Source organism: Mastigoproctus giganteus, chromosome 5, assembly GCF_048544385.1.
Source record: "Mastigoproctus giganteus isolate SK-2022 chromosome 5, ASM4854438v1, whole genome shotgun sequence".
In the NCBI taxonomy this organism is placed as follows: domain Eukaryota; kingdom Metazoa; phylum Arthropoda; class Arachnida; order Uropygi; family Thelyphonidae; genus Mastigoproctus; species Mastigoproctus giganteus.
In genome coordinates this window covers 142,136,080-142,163,815 of record NC_143579.1, presented here as the reverse complement: position 1 = coordinate 142,163,815, position 27,736 = coordinate 142,136,080, and the positions used below count along the sequence as shown (strand labels likewise).

The window sequence follows — 27,736 nt, the reverse complement described above, 5'->3', positions numbered from 1 at the left end:
ATCAAATGCCTCTACTAATGCTAATGCTAATGCTAAAGCGTGACTAAGGCTATTAAGCTATTTATTGATAACAATTTAATATAACTCAAAAAGATGCCAAAATTTTCCAAAAATCTTATTCCCAGGTGCTCAAAATTATTCTCCAATGTTGTGAACTGAGAAATTTAAGTTCTAGAATTTCTGAAAAATTAACTCTGAAAGACATTGCATATAATACTGGATTAGCATAAGCTTAACTGCAATTGAAAACTGCTGGAAATAATGTATTGGAATATACAACATCACTTATAATAACCTTGATTTAGTAGCATTTTTTGAACAAGAAGCAAAGGCTGTTTCTAACATACTTGGTGGCAGTTGTCTTGGAGAAAATGACCTGGCTGCTTGGATTAAGATGGATGGCGAAGCTCCAGTTGCACTTTACCTGAGTAAGGAAGAAATTGCCATCTCAATGAATGACGGTGGGAGACAGTTGGCAAACAGAAGGCCAGTGACATAGGGAGTGACTCAGAAGATAATGTGCATGACGTGTAAGGAAAAAGCACTAGACATTAATAGTGCTTGAAAATATTAATGAGGTGATGGCATGGTTAGAACGTGAGAGTTGATAGTGAACATGTTATTTCATTACATGTGGCCACTATTAAGAATTGTGTACTAAAAAAGCACTGTAATCAGTTTTGGTAAACTAAATGACATGACTATTTCAGAAAGGATGTGTAAAATTGAAGTCTATAACAGCACTGTGTATTAGTAGAGGGGTGATATAACATCTTTTAATCTGTATACTCATAAAACATTAATAAATATTTATTTACTGAGTAAAGTGTATTTATGTTAAAAAATGGTAAAAAGTTTTTTATAATTCTCTTCGTTTTTAACGTTGGTATTAAAGTTTTCACATTACACCTACACTGTATTGAGGTTGCACTAAATTTATTTATGATTATTATTATTTTTGAGACATTTCTCAATGTCCATTTGTAAAAAAAAAAAAAAAAAAAAAAAAACAAAAAGTCACTTCTGGTCACGACAAAAGTACTGTGTCTCATATTAGTTTGTTTCTACCAGCTTTTGATATATATGCCATATTATTCCAGCTGATGTGATTTGCATGGTGGAGTGTAGAGAGTAACTATGTTAACTTGTGAAGAAAGATGATGCAATTGCAATATGAGATAAGGATTAAGAAGTAAGGATTTTCTTTAGTATTATAGCTTTGAATAGGAATAGTTGCATATTAATTTTAAAATATTGAATACTGAAATAGCAGTGTCCTAAAAATGAAATGAATGATTTTATCTCAAAGTAATGTCCTGAAAAAGAAAATCAAAAGTTAAAAGTACTGAAATCTGAACCTCTCCCCTCCCACCATTGAATTTAGAAATGTGTAGAACTCCAAGATATTTCTTTTGCTCATGGATTTTTTTCCCCCTTAACTTATAATTTAGTGTTTTTATTAGCATACTTGTATTTTATATTTTGAATTATTTTTTTATTTTAAAGGTGATGTGCTATCATGTGAAAGTACAGATGTTGTGTTTTCTGTTTGGGTATCATTTGCTGAAATATATAATGATCAGATATATGATTTGCTTGATCCTTTAAAGAGGAATAAAAAGAGACAAAGATTACAGCTGGGCCAAGATATGGTAGAAAATGTATATATCAAAGGTAATAATCAGTCCTTTCAGCTGTTTTAATCCTAGTGTCTTGTTTTTCATTTTAACTCTGCAAATAATTTTGTTTTATTATTATTATTTTTATCAAAGAATAATTGCAAAGTATATGGCTATTAGTTTCTAAAAATCATCATTTATAGAGGCAAATTAAGGAATTACTCAGTTTATCAAGACTGGAAATGTAGATCAGACACTCCAAAGATCCCATTGTGGCCACACAGGTTTGTAAATGGTATTCATCACAAAATGAGGATTTCAGTATTTAAGAGATAAACAGAGATGAATTCCAAAATGAATAATATAAAGCAGTGGCTCTCAACAGGTCTGTTGTGAAATATGAATGCTGTTGAAAATTTGGTGTCAGATCAAGTGAATTTTAAGAGTGAAGCATGTTTACTTTAAACAAGCTTTATTTTTAAGTGGTATGCCAAGTACAAAGCAACACGTGATATGTCTCAGCAATGATGCACTCTCTCAATTTAGGAAGCAGTGAAGATTTGTTTTCAAAGAAAAATGTAGGGGGATGGCACCTCCTATCTTGTTGCCAATGCATAGTCTGATAGGCTAGAAATATAAGCCAAAGCAACACAATCCCCTGTCAATAAATGAATAAAGACACATGTCAATCACAATTATAAAAGACCAGTGAAAGAGTAGAGAGACCTATTTTGACATCATGAATGCCAGTACAGGTTGAGATGACAAATTGATCAGTATGCCACAACATTTGTGGCATACTGATCAATTTGTACCAACATTGTGCTGTTGAGGTGGTTTTTATGTTGACATGATTCAATGTTTTTACAATTTGAATATTTCATACACTGATAGCAAATTAATATGAATTAATATTAATAAATTGTTTAATAACCTTGTATCAATATGCATTAGTAAATTTTTTAAATTGTGGAATTAACTTGACCAGCTGACTTTGAAATGTGAATTTCAAAGATTAGAGTATATTCTTATGGCATTTGAAAGTCTTCTTGCTCCAAACAGAGTTCATAGATAGGAAGTTTCTAACTTAGTTTTGGCAAGCATTAAGTTAAATATTACAGGAATCCCTTGATTAGTGCAGGTTCGATTAGTGCGAGACTCGAATTAACGCTGTTTATATTTAGCTATCAATTTTCGATTAGTACGAATCAAAATTTCGATTAGTGTGGTATTTTGGCTTGGCCTAAAGAAACTGAAGCTGGTGATGCTATGAAAGTCAGTACTAAGCTACGAATGTAAATACACTGCTGAAGTATGCACAACATTAGAGAACATTATAGAAACACATCACTTGTTTTCATGGTGAGCACGTGGCTCTGTTCACAAAAGGGAGTTACTGTTTATTTCGCATCACGTCGTACATTCTCCATCGAGAAATAAACAAAAACGAACGCAGTGTGGGAAGCTAATTTGTTTTTCTACCATAAGAAAATAAAAAGAAACGGATTATTTCAAACGTGCATTATTACAACAATTGAAATATTTTCTAACATTATGCACTCTGAAGGACAACACCGACTGCACTGCATTTATTACGTATATGCAGATCAGTTGCTTTCAATTGTTCTTGCATTGCATGTTAACGTGCATACTCCCGTATATCTCCCACCATTAATTACTGTGCATACTAATTAATTACATTAATTTCTATAAAATGTTTTGTATATTATGTAATTATTAACTATGGATAACAGGAAAAGTGTATCTGATAGTGCCTCTGGTGAAAAGAAAAGTGATAACGTTAGATGAAAAAATTGAAGTTCTAAAAATATTTGAAGATGGTGAAAGTAAAATACAAATTTCTCGACATCTTGGAATGCCTGAATCAACAGTTCGGACGATTTTAAGTAAAGCCAGTGCATATAAGGAAAAAGGTAAGCTTGCTTCATCATCAGCATGCACACAAACCACAAGAGTGTTACAATGATTGAGATGAAACGCCTTTTAGCCACTTGGGTAGAAGACTGCAATCAAAAAAGAATTCCAATCTGCACAATGACCATAAAAACAAAAGCTTTGAGTATTTTTGCAATGTTAAAGGAAAAGTCAAAATAGAAAACTTGAGTAGAGCAGTAACTGAAGAAAATGTTCAAGCAAGTTCTTCAAAAGAAAAAGTGATTGAAGCAGAAATTGAAGAAAATTTCACTGCCAGTAAAGGCCGATTTGAACGCTTTAAGAAAAGAACAGGACTGCATAATGTTACATTGACTGGAGAAGTGGCAAGTGCAGATAACGATGCAGCCATGAAATATCCCGAAATTTTAAAGAAAATAGTTGATGACCGTGGCTACACAGAGCAACAAATATTTAATGTTGATGAAACAGGCCTTTTTTGGAAATGAATGCCAAAAAAAAACCTTTCTAGCAAAAAAAGAAAAGGCTTAACCAGACTATAAAGTTTCAAGATAGAATAACACTTTTATTGGGAGGCAATGCAGAAGGCGATTTGAAATTAAAACCCATTGGTTATCTATAGAAATGAAATTTCCAGATCTTTCAGTAAAGGTTTTAATAAAGCAAGCCTACCTGTTGTTTGCGCTCTAATAGAAAAGCTTGGGTCACGAAAGCTTTATTTGAAGAGTGGGTCACTAGCTATTTTTGTCCAAAAGTTAAGGCCTACTGTGAAGAAAATAATCTTGCATTCAAAATTTTATTAATTTTAGACAGTTCCCCCGGGCCACCCACCAGCACTTTCTGATTTGTGTGAAAACATGAGTTATTATTTTACCTCTAAATACGACAAGTCTTTTACAGCCTACGGATCAAGGCATAATCGCTACTTTTAAGGCCTATTATTTACACAAAACATTTGCGCAAGCAATTAAAGCAACAACTGGAGATGGTGCAGTTTCTTTAGTTGAATTTTGGAGAAATTACAACATCAGGAAAGCAATAGACAATATTCGTGAGTCATGGTCTGAAGTAACATCCAGCAATATGAGAGCAGTTTGGAAGCATATTTTACCACATTGCACAAATGATTTCTGTGGTTTCACTCATGTCAACACTGTTATTGATGAAATAGCAAATATTGGAAGAGATCTAGGCTTTGATGAAATCGACAACAGTGATGTTCGTGAATTGCTGGAATCACATTCAGAACAATTAAATGATTCTGACCTCCTTAATATTGGTGAACAACGAGCATATGACGAGGTGGAAATTTGCAAGGAAGAAAATGTTCAAGAAAAGAAGTTGACATTAAAAGAACTTGAAGGAATATTTCGTGCAGCTGAAAATTTGGAACAAGTAATCATGGATGCAGACCCAGATATCGAGCACAGTATGCAAATTTGCAGGAATATTGAAAAAGATGTGTATCCATACAAGCAAATTTATGATGAAAGGAAGAAAGAAAAGTCTGCACAAACCTGCTTTTGGAATTTTTTACAAAGAAATAAAGTGAGTTATATATTGTAATTTTTTTAATTTCAGTAAACTATTGATTAGTATTAGTATTAGTCGCATGGTGCAAGAAAGCCTATGGCTTATGCTGAAAATTTCGTCCTCATTCATTTTACTGCTGCCTCTCAGAGCCTTAAACACCTCAATTAAATCTCCTCTAAGGTGTCTAGTTTCCAAACTCTGCAACCCACATATTCAAAGTCTTTCTTCATATCTCTTTTGCAGATCTCACCAGGCAAGTTACCCATCTTTGCACCCTTTCAAGAAGCTTGATGTCTTTCTTTAGGTGCGGTCTCCATACTTGAACACAGTATTCCAAGTGTGGTCTAACGTAAGCCTTATATAATGGGATTATCACGTCCCTATCTCTACTTGCAAAAGTTCGATAGATCATCGATAGGACACCATGGGCCTTCCTTACAACCTGTTTACAATGCTCAGAGAATTTCATGTCTGACTGTATCGTAACACCCAAGTCCCTTTCCTCCAGTACTGGGTTTAGTTGAACTCCACCAAGTGAATAAGTTATTTTGGGATTACTGTTTCCCAGGTGTAATACCTTACACTTTGTTGGATTAAAGCATAGCTGCGATTTTTCTGACCATTCCTGAAGTCTATCTAGGTCTTTCTGAAGAAGCTCAGCTTGACAGTGATCATTAACTACTCTACCAATTTTAACATCATCTGCAAATTTTGACATCACGCCCTCTATCCCTTCATTGATGTCGTTTATGAAAATTAAAAACAACAGTGGTCCTAATACTGATCCTTGGGGAACCCCACTTCTTATATCAACCCAATCTGAGGAATAGCCATTTATCACAACCCTCTGCCTCCTGCCCTGAAGCCATCCTTCTATCCATCTAAGGATTTTCCCAGTGATTCCAACCTGTTCCAGCTTATAAAGCAACCGCTCATGTGGGACTTAGTCAAAAGCTTTGCTGAAATTTAAATAAAAAATGTCGAAATTATTCCCTAAATCCAGCTCGTGAGTAACCCTTTCGAAATAGCGAACCAGATTTGTTAAACATGATTTTCCCTTTACAAAACCATGCTGAGTATCCTTGAGAATTTCAATTCAATCCAAATGATCCTGAATTCCACCCTTGATCATTGTCTCCATGATTTTCTCTACTACTGAAGTCAGACTGACAGGTCGATAATTTCCAACTTCACTTTTAGAGCCACCCTTATGTATGGGAAATTTGCACTTTTCCAATCCAAGGGAATCTCCCCAGAGTCTAGTGATGCTCGCAAAATTAGCCTCAATGGCCTCACATAATTAGCCTCATAAACTTTTGAGCCTATAGGCTTGAAAGTTTTTTCATTAAATAATCTTGCAAAATTTCAATATCATTAATTACATATTTTTTAACTTCACTCCCACAATTTCCCATTGCCACAAAAGGTTTTTCATTTGTAAATATCGATGCAAAATAACTGTTGAATTCATCTGCAACGGCAGCTGGTATATATAATACTATCCCCTTTCCCTTACGTAAAGGTCTGATCTGGTTTGTCCTGCTCTTCTTGGCATTTATATATGTGAAGAATTCTTTATCCCCCCTCTTTGGTCTGTTTGCTAGTGATAAATTGCCTTCTCATAAACTGCCTTTGCCTGTCGAACCTTTTCTGTGGCTCTATTACACATCACCTTGTAGCTGTTATAGGCTTCAGTACTTTTTATTGCTCTGTAACCTTTCCATGCCACCTTTTTCTGCTCAAGTAATGTGGCAACTTCACTATTCATCCAACTTGGAACCCTCCTCATGGAGTATTTTTTTTAATGGTATATACGCATTCAAGGCATCTGTGATTAATGTTTTAGAGGCCATGTAGCACCTTAAGGCATCGTAATTTCCTTTTCTGAAATTATAACCCTTCCTTTGCCTTTTACTTCTGCTACCTCTCTCGTCATCATCCACTGTAGAACTCCGTGATCACTTCCTGCTACTGGTTCCTCTACTGTCGGCCCTGTTATATCATCTGATTCATGTGTGATGATGAGGTCTAGGATATTCTTTTCTCTAGTACTTTCCCTGACATGTTGATACAAATAACAGTCATCTAGTTGATTTAAAAATTTTGTTCCCCGTGTCGAGTTTCCTTCCCATTTACTCCAATCAATTAGAGGCAAATTAAAATCAACCCATAATAAGGCATTGACGCTTACTTCCCATTCCATTTGCATGTAGAGGCTTTTGTCATAATCTTCACAATCACCTGGTCTGTAGAGTACTCCTACTCGCATTATACCTTTGTTTCCCACTATCTCACACCATACAGACTGGCGCCTCTGTAGCCAGGTGGGAAGGAGCAGCAGTGCGTAGCACACGCCTCTTGATTAGACCGGGGTTCAAGCCCGTCACCACTAAATACGAAGGATGCGGAAAAGGTCAGAGAATGACCACTGCATATCCTGGAGCAATATGGCCTTAGTTGCTAATGCTCCTAAAAACCAAAACAGTAACAACAACCATACAGACTATATTGTAGCATGTGAAATGTCTGAATCCGGGAAAGCCATCGTCGCACTCAGGCTGCTTCTGATAAGAAGTATTACCCCACCACCCCTTCTATCTACCCTCTCCTTCCTAAATACATTATACAAGCCGTACTTAAACTCATCATCCCCAATTTCCGGATGGCACGACGTCTCTGTAAGCTCTATTATGTCCGCGTTACTTGTTTTAACCAGCTGTTCGAATTCGCTCATTTTATTGACGACACTTCTAACGTTACTGTATAAACAATTAAGATTTATTGTTCTTGTATATTTAACAATCCTAACACAACGCTTGAAGTTTTTTAGGCTCTCTTCCCTGATATTAGCTACCCGCTCACGTGAAACGTTTCTGCCCCCAGAACATCTAGATAATACGTCCAGTTGGGGTAACAGATAAGAACTCTTAAGGTATGTGCAAGAGTTACTTTTACTAATATTATCAGATAAACGCATGTCAGTATTACCCACATCCCCCCCCCTTAACTAGCAGTTTCCCTGAACCTTTAAGGTATCCTCAATAATACTGGCAAAAACTTTTGCACCACCTTTGTTTAAGTGTATCCCGTCTCTACAAAAGAAATTCCTTCTACCTACAAGAGTGGGCCATGCTGATAGAAATTTCCCCCCTAAAGCCTTGCAGATTCCTTCAAGTCTTGAGTTAATCCAAAAGGCTCTTAACATATAATCCCTCCTGTTGTGTCTTGGCAGAATTGCAGATACATAGACATTGTGGCCTAGCTCGCGGCATTTCCTCAGCATGGTCCTGTATTTTTCCAACAAATCGTCAGATCGTGTATGTTTAATATCATTAGTCCCCACATGAATAATAATATTCTCTTTACCCCCTTAAAATCTGACAGTCTGTTGGTGACATCATTAATTGTTGCTCCCGTCAGACATACCCTGGTTCTACTCCACCTATCCTTATTACAAAAAATATTCCCCGTTTCCCTGACAATGGAGTCTCCTAATAAAACAATGTCCTTTTTAACCAGAGTAATTTGCACTTGGTTTTTCTGTTTTGAGGCTCGAATCGGGTGTGCATCACTTGGTAAATTGCTGGAGTCTTGAGTCCCTGACGAGCTCCCAGATGCATTAATCTCGGGGGCAAGCACCCATTTTTTCAGAGACTGAAATTGTTCCAACAGTGCACCAAATTGTAATTTAAGATCAATGCACTCCTTACATCGATCACAAAGAAAATAATCCACAGGTGAGGTAGGATTAGTCACCAGGTCGACCTTGGAAAACATTCCACAGGTTCCACAACGGATTAAATCACTACTCACCCGTAAATCGCCATCGGCTATTTCTGTGTAAGTCTTGAGTCCCTGACGAGCTCCCAGATGCATTAATCTCGGGGGCAAGCACCCATTTTTTCAGGGACTGAAATTGTTCCATCAGTGCACCAAATTGTAATTTAAGATCGATGCACTCCTTACATCGATCACAAAGAAAATAATCCCCAGGTGAGGTAGGATTAGTCACCAGGTCGACCTTGGAAAACATTCTACAGGTTCCACAACGGATTAAATCACTACTCACCCGTAAATCGCCATCGGCTATTTCTGTGTAAGTCACGATACCCTGTGACATGTTTAAGGCAGATCTTGTAACTACCATTATAAAATTAAATAAATATCAATGGAAGTTAACTTTAAAAAATTATATCTATAATATTATTAAAATCAAACTGTTACAGGAAAACCTATAACAAAATAATCCAACAATATCTAAATAAATCAAATATTTAAAAGCACTATCCAAAAGTAAACCACTTAACTGAGGAGCCCTGACTAAGCGTGTCCACTCACCACGAATGCCAACACTGAGCACTGATTACTGTACTGCAAATATTTATAAATTATCCTTTGCTTTTATACTGCTGTACATTAAATTAACATAAAAAATAAAACATATTTTTAAAAATATTGATTGGTATATTATAGGTCTCGGAACAAATTAGGCTATTTTGTATTGATTATTAACTTCGATTAGCACGATTTCACATAGCGTGCCCTTTTTGCAGAAACAATTATTCGCGCTTATCGAGCGATTCCTGTATTTAACTGTTTAACTTATATACAATTGAATTTGGAGAAGAACTAATTCATCATCCAGTATTCTATTTGTCAAACAGCCTTTTTTGAATCAATTTTTCAAAATAAGGGAAAAAAAAAAAAAGTTTCTGCATTTCTCACTATCATTGAAGAATAGTATATTTTTCAGTATTCAGTTCTTCTTTCATAATTATAAAAGAACTGATATATGAAAAAAGATTTGATATACAGTAGTCCTTGATTATCTAACTAACAAGTGTGTACAAGTTATTCAAGTAGGAAATTATTCAGTCATGCTTGGAATTTTAACATTTCTGCAAAATAATGCCGAGTGTGAGAGAATGTTCAGCTAGGTGAGAAAAACAAAACTATGTTCATCTTTTCTCTTTCTGCTAAAGGCTTGGAAATGCTCTTTACAATCATGTCTAAACAGCAGCCAATTTCATAAATGGATCTTTGAATCAGCATATATATCCGAAGAGGAAAAGTATTTTTCTTAAAAGTCAATGAATTGTAGCTAACAAATAATTAAAACAGAGATTCATCGTTGGAAAAGTGCTTTTCTCCTGGTGGATTTCTAGGTAAGCTAATGTATTCCACATATAAATGCATATGTTGTTAGCGAAATTTAATTTCTAGTGCAGGCTGGACTTCAGAAAACCTGCTTTTTCTGGAGTTGTTTTTTGAAAAACAACTCTCTTGTTTTTTGAAAAATGCTCCTGTGTTTTTTTTATTTTGGCTAAAACTTTATTCATTCTTTCCTTCCTGTTGGTTAGTTACCCAATTTTCAGCATTTCGAAGGTAAAACTGTCAGCTATGCGTACCACTGTTGAATTAGCTGTTAATAACACCATTTAATGAATATGGGGGTTCTAAAGCAGAATCAAAAAATGTATTATTAATTTGGTATTTAGAATGTACTTTTGGTGGGTTACCAATAAACTGAACTAAAGTCATATCATGGGGGAAGTGTCATTATTTAATTTGTATTAATTATGAACTTGCAGGTTTAAAACGAGTAAATGTGTCTTCATTAGAAGAAGTAATGACAGTTTTGGCAGTAGGTCGGAAGAACTTGCATATGGCATCTACCAAACTGAACCAGTTGTCTAGCAGAAGGTAATTTTATTTAATTTTTTTTTTTTTATGAAAACCCCAAACACGAAAGGTATCAAAACCTATGATACTTGGTACTGTGCATGGGTTGAAGGAGAAGTATCGGGGGAGGGGGGTGCCGGAAACTTTGCTCTAGAGACTAAACATGGGTTTCACCACTTCAAGCCTCCAATAAGCAAAGTGGTGGTATTTCACCGGTTGATGAAAGTCATCTACCACCTGATACAAAAAAGCAAGCTTATGCAGCATCAGAAGGGGGGAAAAAAACAAAACCTCCTCTTTCCTCTCCATTCAACAGTTTTTTATCGTTCTTCCTTGAATTTATTCAAACTACCCTCCTCCATAATACTACATGGAAATTTGTTTCAACAATTGACCAAACAATAGCTGAAGGCAAACTTCCGCACATCCAACCTAAAACCATCCGTTCTCAATTTGAATTTGTCCCTCCTGTGTAGGCTTAGCAAGAGGAAGAATGCTATTATTATGGAGCTTAAGCAATCCACTCAAATCCATCCAACACCTCAATCAGATCACCTTAGGTGGATGCCTAGTTTCCAGGCATTGCAGTTTGCAACAATGAAGCCTTTCTTGGTAAGAGCACCGTTTTTTTCCTTTCCCTTCTCCAATCTCATTATTGTTCTCTATGCCCATTCCAGCAGATCTACAACCTTTGTGAAATGAGGCTTCCAGATCTGTATGCAGCAATCAAAATGCTTCTAACCATTGACTTATATAATGGGAAAATCACTTCCTTATCCCAGCAAGCAAAATTCATGTATATCATTGACAAAATCCGATGAGCTGTCCTGGCAGCCTGTCTGCAGTTCTCAGAGAACTTCATATGTGACTGTACATTTACCCCCAGGTCTTTTTAATTTAATTTTTAATGAATGTACGCACAATTAATAATAATAAGACTCTTTATTAACCTAAATTGTATACAATAGTGATTCTTTACACAGAAAGCCGGAGGAAGGGATCTTGCAATACGTTCTTTATACAAGTGACTTTTTTTTTTTTTATTAGAAAAAAAAAAATAAATAATAATCACAATGTAATAATGAAATAGTAATTAAAACGAAAAAGAACTACAAGTTTGAGCATAACATGAAATGACATCGGCTAACTTAGACCATTTATATTATTTAATTGTCCTTTACAAACAGAAAGATAGGCCAAGGTGCCATTGTGATATGTCTTGTTGACAGACCACAGGTCGATATCGATATTGAGTCAGTTGAGTGTCCAGAGTCACATTTGGGAAATGTCTCTTGAAATTCTGTAACCTCTGGAGCCTTGAGTACAAGGAGGGAGTACTGCAGAGATGTCTTGGCAAATGCCAACCAACTATGCTCCAGATGTTGATGTGATCATGCTTAGCTGAGCACAAATGAAGAATGCCTTTATTTTTAGCATGGGCTCTGTGGACTGAGCGTGTATTGCAATTGGAGCAGAATTCAGATTTAGATGTTGTATAGATGTGGTGCGACCACAAGTTGCCCACTTCAGCACCCAGAATTCAAGGCTCCATAGTTTCCTGCGGCTGGTGGGTGGTGCTCCAGAACAAACTTATACGGCAGCATAGGAGAGCACATTACAGAAGCAAGTTGTGAGGTATTTCTTTATTTGCTTATTGTGCATTTTGCACAGATCTATTTTCATTCCCCAGAAGTCTCTTGGGGCTTGGGAATACTGTGCTGGGATTTGTTTATAGGTGAGGTTGGCATCAAGAATTACTCTTAGGAATTTGACGCTGTCTGTGGGAGTCAGAACATTTCCTGCCAATTTCGGACATAGAGAGGATGCAGTATCAGCAGAAGTAATCCGACTGGAGTAAAGATAAGATAGTTTGACTTCTGGATTAACTGACAGGCCAAAAAATTTGGCATACTTATTTAGGTAGCTGTTTACAGATTCAGAGGAGGTTTGTCTTTCTTGTGAATCACCAACATGTGTTTGCATGGCAAGCAGCATACAATATAATCAGCATACGATAGGAATGCTTGAATTTGACCCATTAGTGGAACGAATATTGCAGATTTCATATACAGAAAAATGGTGTGAAGATCTTCGTTGTCATTCCAGGCGTGAATTATTTTATGTGATAAGGACTGTAGTCAGGTTACAGTAGATCTATTAGGCATGGCTTAATGGGTATGTTGGGGCCTATTCGCAAAGATTGCAAGTGCTACATCATTATAGATGCATTTCTTGAGGCATTTCAGGAAGGGAAAGGCAATTGATATTGGCTTGAAGTCAGCCAGTGTTTTCGCATGAGGCTTCTTCGGAACTGCCATGACTCTGTACAACAACCAACTTGAAGGCACCTGTGCATATTTGAGTACTTTGTTAGCATTACCATAGTAAAGGCTCACAATGCAAGAAAGCATGCTTATATAGCATCGGCCAAGAAAAAAAACCTTCTCATTTCATCCACCCACTCGCTCCAAGTGTTTATCTAGTTCTGCCTTGAATCTATTTAAGCTATCAACTTCTACAACGACAGATGGAAGTTTGTTCCAGCAATCAACCACACAATGACTGAAGGCAAACTTCTGCACATCTGTCTTACAACTGTCTTTCCTCAATTTGAATTTATGCCCTCTCAGGCAATTTTTCTGAGCAAGAGGAAGATGCCCATCAGCATTGTGCATGCTCAAACCATTCACCTCAATCAGATCACCTCGCAGGTGCCTAGTCTCCAGACACTGTAATTTGCAAAACATAAGCCTTTCTTCATAAGACAACAACTTGTAGTAGAAGTCGCATGTGATGCAAGGAAGCAAGTGTATAAGCATCAGCCAAAAAAAAAAAAAAAAAATTTTTTTTACAAAACAATTACCTCTAAATGTTTGTGCAGTTCCTCCTTAAATTTATTTTACCTATCAACTTCCACAACAGATGAAAGTTTGTTCCAGCAATTTACTACCCACTGGCTAAAGGCAAATTTCTGCACATCTATTCTATGTCTGTCTTTCTTCAATTTGAATTTATGCCCCCTTATGTTCATAATCTGAACAAGTGGAAGAATCCCATCAGAATTCAGCATGCTCAATCCGTTCAAGGCCTTATACACCTCAATCAGATCAGCTCGCAGGTGCCTAGTCTCCAGCTGCTGCAATTTGCAGAACTTGGTCTCTCTTGGTAAGAGGATCCCTTCATTCCGCTCACCAATCTTGTTGCCCTTCTCTGTATACGCTGAAGCAAATCTACATCCTTCCTAAAATGAAGCCTCCAGACCTGTATGCGGTACTCAAGACGTGGCCTGACCATTGCCTTATACAGAAGGACAATCACCTCCTTTTCCCTGCTAGCAAAATTCCTATATATCATTGACAAAACCCCATGACCTGCCCTGGCAGCCTGTCTGCATTGCTCCGAAAACTTCATATCGGACTGCACAATTACACCCAGGTCTTTTTCTTTTTCTACCATCTTAAATGTAGTACCACACAGTTGGTACGTTTCTCTGGGGTTATTTCTACCCATATGCAGTACTTTGAATTTGTCAATGTTAAACTTCAGTTGCCACTTCTCAGCCCATCTGCCCATATTTTCTAGATCCTCTTGCAGTAGCACACTGCCATTATTGTGACTAATAATCCTGTCAACCTTTGTATCATCTGCAAACTTCGACACTAAGCCTGATATACCTTCATCAATATCATTGATAAATATACAAAACAACAGTGGACCCAACACCGAACCCTGTGGGACTCCACTAATAACATTAGTCCATGAAGAGCAGCACCCATTGATTACCACCCTCTGTCTTCTCCTACTCAACCATCCTTTTATCCATTGTAGCAACTTACCCTTAATACCATTCTGCTCCAGTGTGTACAGTAGTCTTCCATGGGCGCCTCCGTAGCCAGGTGGGAAGGAGCAGCAGTGCGTAGCACATGCTTCTTGATTAGACCGGGGTTCGAGCCCGTCACCACCAAATACGGCAAAATGCGGAAAGGTCAGGGAATGACCACTGCATATCCCGGAGCAATATGGCCTTAGCTGCTAATGCTCCTAAAAAACGAAAACAACAACAACAAGAAGTCTTCCATGTGCAACAGTGTCAAAAGCTTTCCTGAAATCCAAGTATATGACATCAAAATTATTTTTTGCATTCAGTTCCTTTGTAACCACATCATGATATCCAACCAAATTTTTCAGACAAGACTTTTCCTTAACAAACCCATGCTGTGTCCGAATTATTGGTGCAGTCTTGTCTATATGATCCTGCAATGCATCTTTAATCAGTGACTCCATTATTTTACCTGGAACAGAAGTTAAACTAACTGGTCTGTAATTACTCCTGTCACCCTTTGATCCCCCTTTGTGAATTGGGGATATATTTTCACATCTCCAGTCCGTGGGGACATTCCCTGAGTCCAAGGATGCTCTCATAATTAGGGCTAAGTGTTTGCTTACTTCCTTTGCCACCTCCTTTAATATAAGTGGATAGATCCCATCCACCCCAGATGCCTTTCTTATGTTTAACTTTAACAATTTCTCCTCCATTTTGCTCTCAGTTATTACAAAATCATTAAGCACCCTGCTACAATTTGATAACCTTCTGACATTTTCAAACCTTAACTCATAATGTGTGAATGTAGATGCAAAATACTCATTCAGTTTGTTTGCTATCTGAGCAGGATCATCAATAGTCGAACCATCGATATCAAGTGGACCAATCAGATTCATCCCCCCCTCCTTTTAGTTTATATAAGTAAAGAAATCCTTGCTGTTTTTCTTAGCATCCTTTGCCAAAAATTTCTTGTAATCTGCCTTTGCCTGCCTATCCTTCTTTATGACTTGATTACGGACTAACTTATATCTGCCATAGGTTTATATCTACCCTGGTCCTGTTCCTGTTCCACCTCCCCTTTTTGCACAATATGTTCCCCATTTCCTTGACAATAGAGTCACCGACATCTACTATTTCCTTTGGGATCAGCGCATTTTGCCTTCGGGGTTTCTGCTGTGTTGCATCATGTTCAAGTGGAAGCTCTGGCATTGGTGTGGGCAGCTTAGAGATTGGTGGGCCCCTCAATGTAAATCCTTCGAGGGCATCCACCCTGTTCTTCAAGCTCTCTTATCGACTCCTAACAATGCTGAGTTGGCGCCTGATTTCATCGCACTCCTTACATTGTGCACACGTGAACACTTTCCCCTTGGCAATATCATGTCCCGTTCCTGAGTGCTCCACAAACATCAGACAAGCAGTACGTTTCAAAAGACTGTGATTCAGAGGACAACTCCCTCCCCCCTCAGTTCTCCCCTGAGAAACAGCACTCACTTTGCTTTGCTGCTGTGGTCTGAGTCATGATTTCGATTCAATTTCAAATAAAATTTCAGTTTCAATACAGAATTATAACCTTAAACTTGTATCCCAGTGCAGTTTATAACACTGCACACACGAGCACGGAAATACCAAGATCACAGTTGTAACAAGTAAAAAGCCATAATGATTTTAATTTACGCGTATTCCCATACACTTGCTCACTGTTATAACGAGTGTACTACACGGATATACCGAACAAATTTTTGTAACAATGCAAACATTCTTAATTGCTCAGATTGTCAGACGAACCCAATTCTTAGAATAGACAAAAAAGAAAATGGCAACTTAGCTTTATGGCGACGTGCATTGGATTAGCAGCCAGTTTATGACCTTGTCCTCTTGGGATGGCGGCTTATATAATTGTGCATTTCCTTTCCGCTTGTTCCATTACCATGTTTACAGATTTTCTTTTATTCACTGAACCATAAATCTATTTCGGGACTTCTAAGAATTTTAGAAATGAAACTTAGTAACGTTGTATGCAATATGGGACTTCTAGTAATGTTGTATGGATTTCGGGACTTCTTAGAACTTTGTATGCAGATCACTTTATCAATTTTAAGTAAAATCAGTTAGAAATGAACCTTTCCTTGGGAAACATGTCTACTAACAAAAGAAAGTGTCTCAATTTGTGAAAAAAGTCAAATTATTCGTGAGCTAAAATGTGGTGCAAAAAATGAAGTGTGTAAAAAGTTTTGTTTGTCCTCTCCAAGTGTATCGGCATTGTGGAAGAATAAAGATGTTTACATATCAGCATTGGAAAAGGTATATCACGTCAAAACGTGATATCCCTATTTGAAATTTGCCTTTAGCCAGCTGGTGGTTAATTGCTGGAGCAAATTTCCATCTGTCGTAGTGGAATTTGATAGCTTAAATGAATTCAAGGTGTAACTGGACAAACTTTTAAAGGAAATGGTTGTGTGAAATTTTTTTTTTTTTGCTGATGCTGCCTAAGCAGATATGCTTGCTTTCTTGCATCACATGCCTCTTTTTTTATTTTTATATTATTTCTATTATATTATAACGCTGACGAAACAGGGGGGGGGGTGCAATTATGACTTGTGGACCACACAATGGAAAAAATCAGGATTGAATGAAGATCTTATGGACTACAAGAAAAAGAAACTGGGGAAAAACGATTTCATGACAATTCATGAAATTGTCAATAGCTGATTGTTTACTCTTCTGGACATTTATCCTTTCTTTGGGAAAATTTGGCCTATGAGTCTTATGAAGGCAACTTCTTGTAAGAGGCACAGGCTGCCTGTTTTTCCCTAAAGGCCTTAGTCAGGAGGTGATTCCACCATAGCTTTGAGTGGGGACTAAAGATGCATGTTTTGGACAGTGCAATGAATTCCATCCAGTGCAATTATGACTTGTGGACCACACAATGGAAAAAATCAGGATTGAATGAAGATCTTATGGACTACAAGAAAAAGAAACTGGGGAAAAACGATTTCATGACAATTCATGAAATTGTCAATAGCTGATTGTTTACTCTTCTGGACATTTATCCTTTCTTTGGGAAAATTTGGCCTATGAGTCTTATGAAGGCAACTTCTTGTAAGAGGCACAGGCTGCCTGTTTTTCCCTAAAGGCCTTAGTCAGGAGGTGATTCCACCATAGCTTTGAGTGGGGACTAAAGATGCATGTTTTGGACAGTGCAATGAATTCCATCCATCTCGATAGCCAGTAGGCAGCTTCATTGATGTTAAGCTCAGCCAGCTTAACCCAGCTTTTCCAACTTTACCCATGTTCCATGGGTAAAGTTGGAAAAGGGTAGTAGCTTTTCCAATGTTGATGTATTTTGGATTGTATACTCTCCTGACAGTGTTTATAGTTTGTATTTGTGTGCATTCATCCTTAGGTGCCTGCAGTGATATCATGGCAGCGATCGGATTGTGATCAGACGGGAGGACGTTCTCAGTTATGGTCAGGATTTCCTTTACTGAACAGTTTGAGGAGATGCACTACAGGGTGGCATTGCCATGTGAGAAAGAACATCAGACCAATGCCCATTTCCGACTTGTTCAATTACAGTGTATCTAGGAGCATCTTTGTGGCTGGCAGTGGAAGGTTAAAGTCTCCGAGGATGACGAGTTTTTGCCAATGAGTGATTGTGGATGACAGCCATGCTGTCAGATTAAGGACACAATCCTCAGAAACCAGTGGAGGGAAATAAACGGCACACACACAGATTGACAAATCAGCAATTCTGTAGATTCCAAGAACTGCTTCTATGTAATCTCTTGGATAAGCGGATGTCTTAATTAGGGGGAGTGAACTCCTTTGACAGATTGCTATGCTGCCACCTCATCTCCCGATTCTATTAGTAGCGACTGTGTGATAGCCAAGATTTAAGGGGAAGGCAGCAATTTCCATTTATCTCTGAGCCAGGTTTCATTCAGAATGATGAAGTTGTACTCTGCATAGGAAAGTAAATCAAGTAGGCCCTCTAGTTTATTTTTGACGCTCCTGATGTTTTGTAGGAAACATCAGATATTTACCTCCACAGATATGATGAGATTACTCTCTGAACAGTATCTGCTTTTCATATAATGATCTGAAATATTATCCGGGGACCGATGTCGCATTTGATATGCCCTGTTGCCGGATTTTCTAAATGGAAGGCGACCAGTCTGATGTTCACTCATCATCTCCATGCTAGACATCCACGAATTGCACCCACTCCCAGATATAATTTGTGAGACTCCGCTAGAGAGAACAGGTAGCTATGCTGATGTAGTTATGCATTGTTGTGGAATGTTGTGGTTCGGTCTTGATGAGTTCTTAGCCTTTAGTCTCCCATAGTATTGCATCACTAACAGACCTTCTGGGTCAGTATTCGGCATTGAGGTATTGTTGGTAATTGGGCCCATCAATCTGAATCCTGTAGGAGGTGTAAGAGGGATGCTTGGGATTGATTTTGAAAGGCTTGCCAGGTATTCCTAGTTCCTTCAATAGTGCCTCTATTTGTTCAACTTTTGTCAACAGATCCAGCCTGCTAATGAAAATATTTGTGTGAGTATTGCTGATCGCTTCCCAATTTCATATTCTGAGGTTATATTAACTACTCTCGTGCCAACCAAGGTGGTGTTGCTGTTACTGGAATTCCATTGGCGTGGGGATACTTGCCTCAGTGCAGGTCCAGGCATCTGGCATTGCTTTGCTCCATAAAAATTCTTATCCACCCTTAGAGCCTACGAGCTCAAGACCTGAAACTTACATTGACTATGATACCAATCATGACTTAGGTAGTGACAATCCAAAGAGACAGAAGACCAATCAGATGGAGCAACTCTGCCCATCATTTTTAATTTTCCACTCACTCACTGGTCAGTCTATGAGCAAACTGTCTCCCTTCGTTATACAAAAACATCTGGAAGTTTTTGCTCATTCTCCTAAGGCTATTAAAAGACTCCAATCAGGAGACTTATTAGTGGAAACTACGAACCACAAGCATTTGAAGAAGCTTTTACAGCTTACAAACTTTGCTGGCATTCCAGTAAAAATATCTCCTCGTGCAATCCTAAATTCATCTAAGGGTGTCATATCCAGTTGGACCTTTTAAATGCCACAGAGGAGGAAATAACCCAACAACTGCAGGGACAAAATGTAATTCAAGCAAAACGTATAATGACTAAAAAAGATAATCAACTTATATCAACCAGAAATATTATTCGCACCTTCAATACACCCAACTTGCCCTCCTCTGTAAAAGCAGATTATTTACTTTGCCTTCTTTGCCTTTCATACTTTGCCTTCTTTGCCTTTCATAGTCTTATGGCCACTCACAAACTGTATGCAGAGTGGTTCCTGTTTGCCCTAACTGTGGGTCCTCAGATCACATACAAAGTGACTGTATGACTACAAAAATGACCTGCCCAAATTGCAAAGATGATGATCCTGCATATTCCAAGACATGTGAAAAATGGAAAACTGAGAAAACAATAGTAAAATACAAGGTTGAGAACAAAGTAAGTTATCAAGAAGCAAGAAAACTAGCTGTACCTCCTAAAAACGTAACCTATGCCAATGTCGTAAAAAAGTATCAAACAGTCTCCACTCAAACCAATGTCACAGTTCCCACTAATAAAGCAATTTCTGATTGGGCTAGAAATATCCTCTCTGAACAACAACCAAGTATACGTAAGCTACAACACAAACTCTTAGATCATGTAAATAATACTCCTCTGACAATACCAGTGGCATCTCCTCCTTCAAAGAGTGCTATCACATCCCATATTACAAACTCAAACGCAATGAAAAATATCCAGGACACAACCATGGACACAGATGGCACATCAATGGCCCCAGGTGCCAAGCGATTGTGACTGAGCGATTTTTTTCTGTGCCTTATAGTGCGATTTCCAAAAAGTGATATATAGTTCATTTGCGTTCTTCTCGTTAAGTAATCTATTTATTTTATAACTGCTCTTGCTACAAAAGCTGTACAGAGCAAGAAAGGCAAGCCACCTTTCTTTTTTCATAGTCTTATTACTAACCCCCTACTACTTCTCGCTTGGTCACACTAGGCACTGCTCCTGCCTCCCCATGGCGGGGCCGGAAACCTTGGCAGAAAAGCTCATCTGCCAAGGGCGAAAAGGAGCAAAGATGGAGCAAAATGATTACCCATCTTTAGAGCCGACAAGCTCTCGGCCACATACTGAAATTGATTATGACAGTTCACAACCCAAGAGGTTGAAAACAAATTCAACAACAAAAGAGTTTCCTTCCTTTTTAATTTTACATTCACTTTCAGAACAACCTCTCAGCAAATTATCTCCTTTCCTCATCCAGAAACACCTGGAGAGTATTGCAGGATCTCCGAAGACTGTGAAGATGCTGCAATCTGGAGACGTTCTTTTAGAAACAACAAAAAGTAGACATTCAGAGAAACTCTTACAACTTTCAAATTTTGCTGGGATACCAATTAAAGTATCTCCCCATGCTACCTTAAATACATCCAAAGGAGATTTCTAGTTGGGATCTGTTGAACGTGACAGAGGATGAATTAACCGAAGAACTTCACGATCCAAATGTTATTACATCAAGAAGAATCATGATTAAAAAAGACAATAACCTTACGCCTACCAGGAATATCATTCTTACATTTAATTCCCCAAACCTACCATCGACAGTAAAAGCTGGCTATCTACTTTGCCGTGTTCGGCCGTATATACCCAATCCCTTGAGATGCCACTGCATTCCTCTACATGTTTTCTGAGAGTATGGTCACTCTCAGAAAACATGTAGAGGAAACCCAGTTTGTCCAAACTGTGGATCTTCCGATCATACTCAGTCTGAATGTTTGGCGACAGAAAAGACATGTCCCAACTGTAAAGGTAACCATCCTGCATATTCTAAAACTTGTGAGAGATGGAAAACTGAGAAACAAATTGTTAAATATAAGGTTGAGAACAAGGTAAGCTTTCAAGAAGCAAGGAAAATAATTTCTCCTACCATGCCCAAATGTACCTATGCAAATGTTGCACAAAAACAACAAACAGTGTCCACCCAAACTGAAGTTATCGTCCCCTCAAACATATCAATCTCTGACTGGGCTCGAGCTGTCCTCTCTCAGCAACAGTCCAGTAACCCCAAGCATTCAGACCAGGCAAGTAACACTCCTCTTACAATACCAGCGACATCTCCTACTCTACAGGAAGATCCAATATTAGAAATTCATGCCGAAGAAGAAGAAATGAACATTGGTTGGCCAGTTTTCCTAAAAAAAGACAAACAAAAATTGGAACGTCATAAGCCAGTCACCTTCAAAAAGCAGTCAGATACATCTTAAATAATTAAACACAAATAATGGCCTTCATGGTACAATGGAACTGCAGAAGCTTTCGTTGCAACACAGATGATATCCATAATCTAATTAACCAGTATTCTCCAGTTGCTCTCTGTCTCCAAGAAACTTACTTAACCTCACAAATTTCTCCATCGATAAAGAACTATTGCCTTTATCGAAGAGATCTCAATACAGCAAATACTGCCCACGGTGGTGTAGCAATCCTGATAAATTCAAAGATCCCAACTAAGCATATCCCACTTCGAACTGAAATAGAAGTTGTTGCGGTTCGTATAACTCTCCATATTGCAATAACACTAGTCTCAATCTATTTACAGCCAAACCATACTTATTGTTTAAAAGAACTTGAAGACCTCCTCATACAGATACCTCCACCTCTCTGTATATTAGGGGACTTTAATGGGCACAACCCCCTATGGGGTGCTTCTAAATTGGATACATGTGGTCGACTCATTGAAAGACTTTTAATGCACTAAACCTCGCCATACTGAATACTGGCACACACACTCACATTCAACTCCCAACTGGACATACTTCAGCAATAGATCTTTCCATTTGTTCTCCAGTACTGGTCCTGACCATAGAGTGGTATGTTATAAACAATCCTATGGGCAGTGAATCAGTTCCCAATCGTATGCAAGCTATTGATAGCACAGACTCCTTTAACTAAACCCTGCAGGAAATGGAAATTTACAAGAGCAAACTGGGCAAAATTTCAGTCATCAATCTCTTTCGATGAGGAAAAAATCCGTCTCCAGCGTATTGATGATGTGACAGATTACATCACGTCGCATCGCTTAAACGTAGCTAAAGATACAATAGCATTATGAAATCCACCAGGCCATAAGCACTATAATTATTGGTGGAATGAGGAATGCACCAAAGCAAAAAAAGCAAAAAATAAAGCGTGGAATTTGTTTCGGCAATATCCAATCACAGCCAATCTGATAAATTATAAGAAAGTAAGGGCAAAAGCACGCTTCATACAGAGGCAAGCCAAAAAAGAATCCTGGACCTGTTTTGCATCAACAATTAACAGAAATACTGACAGCAAATTAATCTGGAAAAAAATTAGACAACTTTCTGGTAAGTTTCCAACCATACCCTCTCCAGTCCTCTCCTGGAATGGGCGAGATTTAACTAGTCCCTCGGATATAGCTAACGCTTTGGGCAATACTTTTGCTGAGATCTCAGCAACATCAGCTTATACTACATCTTTCCAACGAATTAAAAACAGTCGAGAACAGTATTGTATTAACTTTCAAACTGCCCTCATTCTACCATATAACAAACCTCTACAATATTCTGAATTATTGCATGCCATTAAAACAGCTTGTAATGGTGCCGCCGGACCAGATGGGATCTATTATGTCATGCTGCAACATCTTGATGACAAAGCTTTGCGCCTCCTCCTGGTCTTTTACAACCGTATTTTTTTAGAAAAAACTTATCCAGCTTCTTGGCATCACTCTATTGTTTTGGCGTTCCCGAAGCCTGGAAAAGATCCAACCAATCCCCAAAACTATAGACCTATATCTCTGTCAAGCTGCCTCAGCAAAATCCTTGAAAAAATTGTCCACAATAGACTCATCTGGATCATAGAGTCACAACATCTAATGAGCAATAGTCAGCATGGCTTTCGACAAAACAGATCATGCTTAGATCTCATGATCAAGGCTGAATTTGCCATTCACAATGCGTTTGTTAAATACTAGCATCTGGTAATGGTTACTATAGATATACAGAAGGCCTTTGACACCACGTGGCGGCATGGCATACTTAGTGATCTTTATTCTCTCGATCTACGGGGAAACCTTGCCATATTTGTAAGGAACTTCCTATACACTAGATCGTTTCAAGTAAAATACCAAAATGACCTCTCTACAACTTTCATTCAGGAAGAAGGTGTTCCTCAGGGATCTGTGCTGGGTGCCACTCTCTTTGCTCTTAGAATCGATTCCATCACTAAACAGCTTCCAAACACAGTTGAGTCATACCTTCACGCAGATGACCTTTCCATTTCCTGTCATTCCCAAAGCATGAGATCAATTGAAAGGCAGCTTCAGATATCACTGAATAAAAATACAATAATGGGCCAACCTTAACGGCTATCGACTCTCACAACAGAAAACAGTTGCTATCCATTTTTGTCGATAATGCAAACTCCATCTGGATCCTGAACTCCAAATTTCCAACGTCTCCATCCCAGTCAATAGTAACATCAGATTTCTAGGATTATTCCTTGACAACAAATTAAATTTCTTAGATCATATTAAAAATGTACGTACTTCCTGTTTGAAAAAGTTAAATATACTCAGAACTTTATCCACCCTAACATGGTGTGCAGATCGCACACCTCCTTACTTCGGCTATACAGGGCATTTATCCGATCCCGTCTGGTGCTCCTGTCTATGATTCTGCCAGAGCAAGTGTTTTGCGCTGGCTTGATCCAGTTCAACACAGTGCTTTGAGGATTGCACTTGGAGCTTTCAGAACATCACCAGCACATAACCTCTACATTGACGCTCGTGAGCCCCTGTTAACTCTACGTAGGAAAACACTGCTACTGAAGTATGCTGTCAAAATACAAAGTTGTGCCTCGCATTCAATTCAGTCATACTTATTTAATTCACCATTAGAAAACCTCTACAGAATTAAGCCTAGTATAGTAAAACCAGCTGGTCTTCGCCTTCTTGAACTGATGCAAATTTGGAAAGTTTCCATTCATTCTGTACAAGAAGTAGTAACATGCACTCAACCACCATGGACTCGTACTCCTCTACCCACCTGTGACACTACCTTTGCCAGTGGGGAAAAATGTTCTTCAAGCATCAAATGTGAAACAACTTCATGCAATTCCCACTCACAAATATTTTGACTTTTCTCCAATTTATACAGATGGCTCTAAATCTAACTCAAACGTTGGAGCAGCAGCAGTGTTCCTAAATACCACTATTTCAGCAGCCCTTCCACCTGAATTCAGTATCTTCTCAGCAGAATTATATGCAATTAAACTAGCCTTAGAAAATCTCTGTTCTGACTGCTCATTAAAATTTGTTATTTACACTGACTCCCTCAGCTCAATTATGGCATTATCTAACTCCACAGATAAAGTTCACCCTTTTCTAAATGAAATTAGAAGATTATTACTGCAGATTGAAGAGCGCTACCAAATGATCACCTTCTGCTGGATTCCAGCACCTTCTGGAATTTCTGGTAATGAACTGGCCGATAAAGCGGCAAAAAATTCATCTACCTTAGATTTAACCAATATACCTGTTCCAGCATCAGACTATCCACAAATCATTCGTGATGCATGCCTAACAGAATGGACAGCACTCTGGCACTCCCAAACAAATAACAAACGTTTTCAATTTAAACAGGATCCTAGAATTTGGCGTTCCAGTGTCCGTCCATCAAAACGAGAAGTACTCCTTTCAAGATCAAGAATAGGCCATACACATTTGACTCACCTTCATTTACTCACAGGAGATGATCCACCACAGTGTCCACATTGTTCTCTAAATTTGACTGTGAAACACATTCTCATTGAATGCCCACACTATAATCAAGACAGAAATACACCCCTGCTATCTTTGGTTAACCTTCGGAAACCAATAACTCTAGAGAATGTCATTGGTGACAATGCAAATATCCCTGAATTTTTTTAACTTTCTGAAGAAAATTGGAGTTTTTAGTCATTTCTGATTTTTGCCTCTTCTGACATAACAAGAAATTTTCATATATTATTACAATAAAGGAATAGGCGCATTATAGCCAAAGCAGCTTATGCGCCAGAAAACCCCCAGAACAACATGGCACATATCAATACAGGAAGACCTTGTTTTAGAAATCTATGCTGAAGAAGAAATGGATATTGACTAGCCAGTTTTCTCCAAAAAAGATAAACAAAAACTGGAACGTAATAAGCAGTCACCTTCAAAAAGCAATCAGATACAGCTCCATCAATTAAACACAAATAATGCCTTGTATTTTACAATAGAACTGCAGAGGTTTTCGTTGCAACACAGATGACATCTATGATCTAATAAACCGATATTCTCCAGTTGCTCTTTGTCTTCAGGGAACTTACCTAATCTTGCAAATTTCTCCTTCAGTAAAGAGCCTTTATCGAAGAGGCCGTAATACAGCTAATGCTGCCCATGGTGGTGTGGCAATCCTAATAAATTCAAAAATCCCGACTAAACATATTCCACTTCAAACTGAAATAGAAACTGTTTCTGCTCTTATAACTCTTCATATTGAAATAACACTAGTTTCAATCTACTTACAACCAAACCATATTTATTGTTTAAAAGATCTCAAAGACCTCTTTATATAGATACCTCCACCTCTCTGTATATTTAGCATTAGCATTAGTAAAGGCATTTGATGCAAGAAAGCAAGCTTATGCAGCATCAGCCAAAAAAAAAAAAAAAAAAAAAACCCACTTCCACTTCACCCCTCTGTTCGTTCAAAATACCTGTCCAGCTGAGCCTTAAACTTATTTAGGCTATCAACTTCCATGACAAGGGATGGAAGTCTGTTCCACCAACCAACCACCCACTGGCTAAAGGCAAATTTCCGCACGTCTATCCTACATCTGTCTTTCCTCAATTTGAATTTATTTATTTATTTTTTTTTTTTTGGATAATGCTATATAAGCTTGGTTTTTTGCATCATGTGCCTTTGCTAATGCTAACTCAATCCATTTGAGGCTTTAAACACCTCACTCAAATCTCCCTGCAGGTGCCTGGTCTCGAGATGCTGTGATTTGCAGAACTGAAGCCTTTCTAGGTAAGAGCATCCTTTTTTGTTCCCTTCACCAACCTGGTTGTCAAATTTTCTTTATATATAATTGACAAAACATCATGAGCTGGCCTGACAGCATGTTTTCATTGTTCACAGAAGTTCTTGTCTGACAGCACAATTAACCCCAAGTTTTTCTCATTCTCCACTACCCTTAGTATAGTACCACACAGTTGATAAGTTACTCTGGGGTTGCTGCTACCCATGTGCAGTACCTTGCATTTGTCAATGTTAAACTTCAACTACCATTTCCCAGCCCAGTGACCCAATTTTCTTCTATCTTGTTGCAGTAGTTAACCACGCTGCCAACCTTTGTATCATCTGCAAACTTAGATGTTAAAACTGATATACTGTCATCAGTATCATTGATAAATATTGAAAGTGAGAATGGACCAAGCACTGAACTCCACTAAAAATGTTATTCCCCAGAGAGCAGTACCCATTGATAACCATTCTGTCTTCTTCCACTTATCCAATAATTTGCCCTTAATGCCGTATTGCTCCAGTTTGTAAATTGAAGTACTTTTAAACAATAAGAACGACGTATAGTAATTATTTTGGTATTAAGAAATTGAAGAATTATGTCTTTTTTTTTCTCTCTAGATGAAAAAGGAAATATTGAAATATAATTGTGCTTTTGAATGATATAAAGAAAGAAATATAATGCTAACGAAAACATTTAGGGATTACCGAGATACGCAAAGTAGAGGTTAATATAATTAGAAGTAAAATTTGCTTCATTTATAATGATTATCTAGTATATTGAAAACATGGTAGTATGAAAAAATTAAAGTATGTAAAAATATGCATTACAGCATTTATGAAAGTGTAAAATGCTTATTAAATGATTTTTTAAAATATGCATAACAGTGTAAATAAAAATATATTGAAATTAATTCTTTTCAAAGTACTTATCTAATTTTGTTTGAATTTTTTTTGTCATCAATTTTACTTATAGAAATGTCCAATCTTTTACGTGCAACTGAATCAAAACCCTTCCTG

The 27,736-nt window shown here is 37.8% G+C and overlaps 1 protein-coding gene across 1 annotated transcript in view; it reads left to right on the top strand.

Annotated features, from left to right (window-relative positions):
• The window catches only part of LOC150085739 (kinesin-like protein KIF20A), a 1,052,004-nt gene that overhangs the window by 194,695 nt on the left and 829,573 nt on the right, over positions 1 to 27,736 (top strand). The window contains exons 5-6 of the mRNA XM_090374670.1: positions 1,507 to 1,674; positions 10,658 to 10,769. Coding sequence (XP_090230796.1) covers positions 1,507 to 1,674; positions 10,658 to 10,769 — 280 coding nt within the window. The remainder of the gene's footprint in view (positions 1 to 1,506; positions 1,675 to 10,657; positions 10,770 to 27,736) is intronic.